This window comes from Maniola jurtina, chromosome 25, assembly GCF_905333055.1.
Source record: "Maniola jurtina chromosome 25, ilManJurt1.1, whole genome shotgun sequence".
Classification (NCBI taxonomy): Eukaryota; Metazoa; Arthropoda; class Insecta; order Lepidoptera; family Nymphalidae; genus Maniola; species Maniola jurtina.
Window position 1 is genome coordinate 7,845,689 of NC_060053.1, and position 7,525 is coordinate 7,853,213.

The following is a 7,525-nucleotide window of genomic DNA, read 5'->3' on the forward strand; positions in this document are numbered from 1 at the left end:
AGTCATACGGACTGTCACCAAGCCAAACGATATATTGTTCTTTATTTATTATTTTATCGTGTTTTCTGTGTACGGAAGTGGTATTTTTTGAAAATTACAATGGCTGGCGTTAGTTTTTCGATGGTGAGTTTTTAAAATCGTACCTATTATAATAAAAAACAACTAAAAAAACGATTACTCTAAAATGCCTAAAATCTTCCTTAGAGAGTAAGGAAAATTTTATAAAAAAAAAACCTTCTAAAGTTTTTTGTTAAAAGTGCCTGTAATATCTGTTAAGGTTCATGTGCACTCAATCCATCTATCTTTTCTTTGGTCTCTCTTTTCTCTTTTTTCCTTCCACAATCCATATTTTTTCTTCTTCTAAGAAATTCTTGATATGATTTTCTTCCTTCCACATACCACCCCTCATCTTTTTTTAAGGGTTCCGTACCTCAAAAGCAAAAACGGAACCCTTATAGGATCACTTTGTTGTCTGTCTGTCCGTCGTGTCTGTCAAGAAAACTAGGTAGGTACTTTCCTTTGACCTAGCATATGAAATTTGGCAGGTAAGTATTTTCTACCACTTTAAAGCTAACTCATTCGGCACTGTTAACATTAATAATAAATTATAAAATCCCAAACTATAGATACCTACCTAATAAGTTAGGGATACTTAATTAAGTAGAAGTAATATAAAAACAGGATAAAAACTAATTGAGTCGATAACCTCTTGACATGATGATGTCAAATTATACTTATTAGGTCGCCCGCATATTAATTACTAGCTTATGGCCGCGACTTTGTTCCCGTGGATATAGGTTTTTAAAATTCCCTTTGGAACTCTTTGATTTTCCGGGATAAAAAGTAGCCTATGTGCTAATCCAGGGTATAATCTATTGCCATTATTTTCAGCCCAATTCGTCCAGTAGTTTTTGCGTGAAGGAGTAACAAACATACACACACACACACACACACATACAAACTTTCTCCTTTATAATATTAGTGTCACTAGCTTATGCCCACGACTTTGTTCCCGTGGATATAGGTTTTTAAAAATCCCGTGAATCCTGAAACTCATTGATTTTTCGGGATAAAAAGTAGCTTATGTGTTTATCCAGGTTATAATCTATCTCCATCCCTTTCAGTCAAATCCGTGAAATAGTTTTTTCGTGAAAGAATAACAAACTTTCGCGTTTATTCATACCTACCTACTTAATACCTATTATAAATGCGAAAGTGTGTCTGTCCATCTATCTATCTGTTTGTTTGTCTGTTTGCTTTTTAAAGCCCATCCGTTTGACGAAATTCAGCACAGAGATAACTTCTATCTAGGAGCCGAGGTGACTTTATTTACTGGAAAATTGTGGAGTTTCTGATGGATTTATAAAAGCCTAGATCCACACGTGCGAAGTCGCGGGCATTATTTAGTCTAGTCAGAAATGTTTTAAAGTCAAAATAAATATTCTTAGTCGTGAAAACAAAATGAACAGTCCAAATAAGCTATTAGGGAGTTCCAGTAGGTACCTATTCACTTTCACTTTTACGCAAACGGGGTTGTGCAGGTAAGCTCTCAGGTAGACGGAGCGTGTAGATAAAACAGTCCTTCAGTCAGGACAAGACTTCTTGTTGACCCCCGACCCAAAAAGAGGGGTGTTATAAGTTTGACGTGTGTATCTGTGTATCTGTCTGTGGCATCGTAGCTCCTAAACTAATTAACCGATCTCAATTTAGTTTTTTTTGTTTGAAAGGGGGCTTGATTGAGAGTGCTCTAAGCTATAATCCAAGAAAATCGGTTCAGCCGTTTGAAAGTTATCAGCTCTTTTCTAGTTACAGTAACCTTCACTTGTCGGGGGTGTTATAAATTTTAATTTACACTTTTAATAGGTACACTCAACCTCAAACAATTTCTGTTAGTACTTTGTGCTTGACTTTATGCAGGAGTTTGCTTATAGATAAATATTTTGTCTCGTAAAAACCATATCTCTCGCAGCTTCAACGTACCAACCTACTCGCCGGTAGGCGTACTTTGTGGGCGTGTTTAAAATGCTTGCTATTTCACCAATCATCGTATGATTTACCGTGTGTTTAGTGAGATGCACTATAAATTATTATTATTACTGAAAACATTCACGCAAAAAATATTGGATAGCCGTATTGCGGTTTTTTAATGCCATCTGTATCTAACTAAGTAAACAGTTTTGTTGGTAGGGTGGTCACTAGCCACGGCCGAAGCCCAAGATACAAATCCATTTAACTAGCCTCAAATTGCCTCAAGTCGAGGCAGATCGGTTTGAGGCTGCCTCTATGGAGGCAACTGAATGCTGACACAATAATTGGAAGCAACACGCGCCAATTTATGCTTCGTAGCAAAAATAAGCCACAATTAAGTAAATGAACTTAAGTACAATTAAATTTAATCTTCACTAAAACCAATTATAATAATTGATTGGTCAGTTATCATTAGACTAGTATTATCTAGTTTTATTGAACAACTATCCATATCCATACTTCCATACTACTTATACTTAATATTATAAATGCGAAAGTGTGTCTGTCTGTCTGTCTGCTACCTTTTCACAGCCCAACAGTTTAAAACCGATTCTGACGGAATTTGGTACAGGGTTAGCTTATATCCCGGGGTCGGATATAGGCTACTTTTTATCCCGGAAAATCAAAGAATTCCCATGGGATTCCTAAAAACCCATCCGCTTAACCGATTAGTATGAAATTTGGTACCGAGGTAGCTTGCATCCCTGTAATTGACATAGGCATCATTTATTCAGACATTTATCCCGGAAAATCAAACGGTTCCCACAGGATCTGTACAAACTTAAATCCACGCGGACGAAGTCGCGGGCATCCTCTAGTATAAGTATAATGTTTAAATACACAAGTGTAAATTAAAAATTTTCAACACCCCCGACAAATCATTTTCAAATAAATAATTATGTATACCTAGGCAATGTCCATCTTGACAGCTTGACATTTGTCAATTGACACTTGAATATTATGAACCTAAGGGTTATCTAACCTTCTTTTCTACAAGAAAACTAGAAAATAGCTGATAACTTTTAAACGGCTGAACCAATTTTTTTGGATTATAGCTAAGAACACTCTCGATCAAGCCACCTTTCAAACAAAAAAAAGTAAATTAAAATCGGTTCATTCGTTTAGGCGCTACGATGCCACAGACAGATACACAGATACACACGTCAAACTTATAACACCCCTCTTTTTGGGTCGGGGGTTAAAAATTATGCTTAATACATCAAGGAGATGAATCACAAGATCCAGATCTTATGTAAATATGACACATTTATATCAATTAGACTTATTTACTCATTGAGATGTAAACAGCTAATTACTAAAGTTATGTACAAGTGTTAATTAAAAGTTAAATTACCACCAACACGTGGAAATTTTTCGTACAATTATCTACTTACGTAGATTTGTCTCAGTCAAACGCATATTAGGTAGGTACCTACCTGTCAATGTTGATTATATAAATAAAATTTATACAAAAAAACGGCCAAATGCGAGCCAGACTCGCGCACTGAGGGTTCTGTACTCAGGTATTTTTTTCAACATTTTGCACGATATAAATCAAAAACTATTACCTATGCATAAAAATAAAATATAAAAATCTGTTTTAGAATGTTCAAGTATCATATGATACCCCACTTGGTATAGAACAAGTTATCTTACTTTGAAAATTGAAAATACTAATTTTATTATTTGTTTATGAACACATTTTTTGTGTGATATAACCACAAATTCGCGGTTTTCAGTTTTTTCCCTTTACTTGTGCTATAAGACCTACCTAACTGCCAAATTTCATGATTCTAGGTCAACGGGAATTCCCTATAAGTTTTCTTGACAACCACGACAGACGGACAGACTGACAGACAAATAGACAGACAACAAAGTGATCCTATAAGGGTACCGTTTTTTCTTTTGAGGAACTCTAACTACCTACTAGAAAATGACAGACAAGCAGACAGATACACGTGATCCTATAAGGCCTAGCCCGCACAGCGATTTTTATTCGCGCGATTTATTTCCCGCGTAATGAATATCACCTACCACGTAGTGCGAATGCGGTGAGCGCATTACTACAGCTCTCTATGAATACTGCACAAAATATTCGCGCGAATTACCGAACCGCGCCAAATCACAGTATTTTATATCACAAGTGCGGGTATATCCATTTATGATTGCATGTGTTACAGAATTGTGCAAAAAATCGATTTTTATTCGCTGTAAGGGGTTAATGAAAAACTAAACCCTTAGAGCTAGGATTCCGTTTTTCATTCAGACGTACGGAATCCTAAAAAAAGCCAAAAAACCTTACATACTGAGAAATTCTATCCCGTTTATCTAGTAGGTATTAAGAAGGAAAAAGCGTATGCTAATTTGTAGAGCCTACACTTACGACACAGTAGGCATTGCATTAGTGTGTGTACATATCTATGTGTGTGTAACGATAGAACAGCCATAATTTTTTTTACAATTAAACTTTTACAAGTAAGTACTTTTGAATCGCCAAATGCATCTACCACTGGTTCAGAATGTCTTTCCTACCGAGAAGAACCAGCAAGAAACTCGGTGGTTGCTCTTTTCAAAGATTTGATATACCTACAACGGATATCACTGACGATAGTTGAACGCTGGAATAAACCTACCCCAAGCTGAAGTCCTCAAGATAAGCAAGTACAATAGAACTTGGGACTTCCTTATCGATTGCACAACCAAAACATCATCTCCTCAAACGTCAGACCTGACCTAAATCAACATTTACACCAATGGTACTTACGAATGTACTTGCATGGACAGTTGAAAACAACTTTGCCCTAATTTTATAGTACTGACGGCCTCCTTGGCACAGTAAACGCTGTGGTCTTATTAGTTGGAGGTCCCGGGTTCGATTCCCTTCAGGGGTTTGGAATTTTACAGTTTCTAAATCTCTGCTCTGGTCTAGGAGGCTTCGGCCGTGGCTCTACCGACCAAGCGATTTAGCGTTATACGATACGATACCGTGTAGATATCAAAGGGGTATGGATTTAATAAAAACTGCCATACCCCTTCCAGGTTAGCCCGCTTCCATCTTAGACTGCATCATCACTTACCACCAGGTGAGATTGCAGTCAAGGGCTAACTTCTGCAAAAAAAGGCATTGTATCACTGTATGTATTTAAACTGTGGTTTAAACCTTGGTACCTACTATTGAATTGTTTACTCCAATATGGATACAATGTACTTTCAAGAAGTTAATTGATAACTAAGTATATTAAAATTAGGTTAACGGCGTTTAGGTTTCTAGTATTTTATCGTTTAGACTAGGTACTCCCTGTAGTACGCACTACGCACTGTGGTTATCATTTGACCTTTGTACTTGTAGTAGATCCAAGTTGTAAATTGTTATACTTAGTTGTAAGCTTTGAATTCATAAGTAGATAGGTACCTAGTACCTACCTAGTTCTTACCTACTTAGTTACTTAGCTATTTATTCAAAGTTCTATATTTAGTACTTACTTATGTAGTAATGTAAGTAAGATGATGGCAAACGTATTCAAATGAGGTGAAAGCCTTTTATTTAACAGGGCTCTCTCCGTCACTTACTCCATACAATCGTAGTCCCAATTTCATTTGAATATTAAGCAACCAAATTCCATGAAATTTTGCAGACATATTCTAGAAACTAATATCTGTGCCTGTGGTGTTTTAGATTTTTCTAAAAATATGTAGTTTTAAAATTACAGAGGCTCAAAGATTTGTATGTGAATTTTTAAGACCGCGTGACTTTGAAACCAAATATTTTAACGAAAATCTGGAAAACCACAGGCATAGATATTAGTTCCCGGAACGTTTCTACAAAATTCCATTGAGTATGATTGGTTAGTATTCAAATGAGAGACGAACTACGTTTGTATGGAGCGAGTGACGGAGAGACCCCGCTTAAGCTTTTGATCAACGGCGGTGACTCTCCATAGGTATCTTCTATCCAAAATATCCTTAAGGTGCTCATGGATAACTCTCGGCATCCTAAGCTGTTTTATATTGCACCAAGCAAGGCAAAATATTCTATTAAGCCAATTAAGCCTCGATAGCTCAACGGTTGAGGAGCGGACTGAATCCCGAAGGGTCGCCGGTTCAAACCCCACCCGTTGCACTATTGTCGTACCCACTCCTGGCACAAGCTTTACGCTTAATTGGAGGGGAAAGGAGAGTATTAATCATGATTAGCATGGCTTTAAAAAAAAGGATAGGTTACCACGCTGCACTGGCCAAGTGCGCATTGACAGATTTATCATACCTTTGATAACATTATGAAGAACTCTCAAGCATGAAGGTTTATTTGCATTCACGTAAACTTTTTCCCAACTTCAAAATAAAAGTTTAAACTAACTTACTGTAATCTTTTGTCAACAGAAATACGTCTTAGCATCCATTCTGGCGATGCTGTGTATAGCAGCTCTGATACAGGAATCGAACGCCCGACCCCCGTGGCTGTCGCCTGGCAGTGGTATCTTCACTGAGTCAGCGGAGTGCCACACTGACGTAAGTCGACCTTAACAGGGCTCTCTCCGTCATATACTCCATACAATCGTAGTTCCAATTTCATTTGAATATTAAACAACCAAAGTCCATGAAATTTTGCAGACATATTCTAGAAACTAATATCTGTGTCTAAAACACCACGTTTTAGATTTTTCTAAAAATATGTAGTTTTAAAATTACAGGGGCTCAAAGATTTGTATGTAAATTTTCAAGACCGCGTAACTTTGAAACCGAATATTTTAACAGAAATCTGGAAAACCACAGACATAGATATTAGTTTCTAGAATATGTCTGCAAAATTTCATGGACTTTGGTTGCTTAATATTCAAATGAAATTGGAACTACGTTTGTATGAAGCGAGTGACGGAGAGACCCCTCTTAAGGTACCTTACATAAATAGGTATCTAAATTTTTGTCAACGAGAAAAGGAAAATCAAATACTTAGACGGAAAAATTTTCGTATTTAGTAGTATAATTTGAATATTTTATTAGTATGGACGAAAAGGAATTTAATTTTTTTTTCAGGATGAACTTCTAGACCTCTGCCAAAGATGTGCCAAGCTCACAAAATCTAGACTTGCCTATCCAGCCTGCTGTTCAACCGACTTGCAAGCCAGGAAGTGGTGTTCAGACTATGTGTACTTCGGTAGGGGGGCATACGACTTTTACCTTATTTGAGGCTCAAAAAAGGGGTAAATGTGACCTTAACTTGGAACCTCAAGTGGTAGCTATTAATTTGCAATGTACTGTACTAAATACGATGAGCTAAGTATTCTAAGATATTATGTTTTAACAGGGCTCTCTCCGTCACTAGCTTCATACAATCGTAGTTCCAATTTCATTTGAATATTAAGCAACCAAAGTCCATGAAATTTTTCAGACATATTCTAGAAACTAATATCTATGTCTGTGGTTTTCCAGATTGCTGTTAAAATATTCGGTTTCAAAGTTACGCGATCTTAAAAATTTACATACAAATCTTTGAGCC

General features: G+C 36.6%; 1 protein-coding gene across 1 annotated transcript; it reads left to right on the forward strand.

Moving 5' to 3' along the window:
• LOC123878134 lies at window positions 1–7,309 on the forward strand. Its single transcript, XM_045925232.1, has 3 exons — window positions 1–123; window positions 6,409–6,537; window positions 7,063–7,309. Exons 1-3 carry the CDS (start codon window positions 100–102, stop codon window positions 7,213–7,215), a joined length of 306 nt encoding a protein of 101 aa, XP_045781188.1. The 5' UTR covers window positions 1–99; the 3' UTR covers window positions 7,216–7,309.
• Window positions 7,310–7,525: the final 216 nt, after the last annotated feature.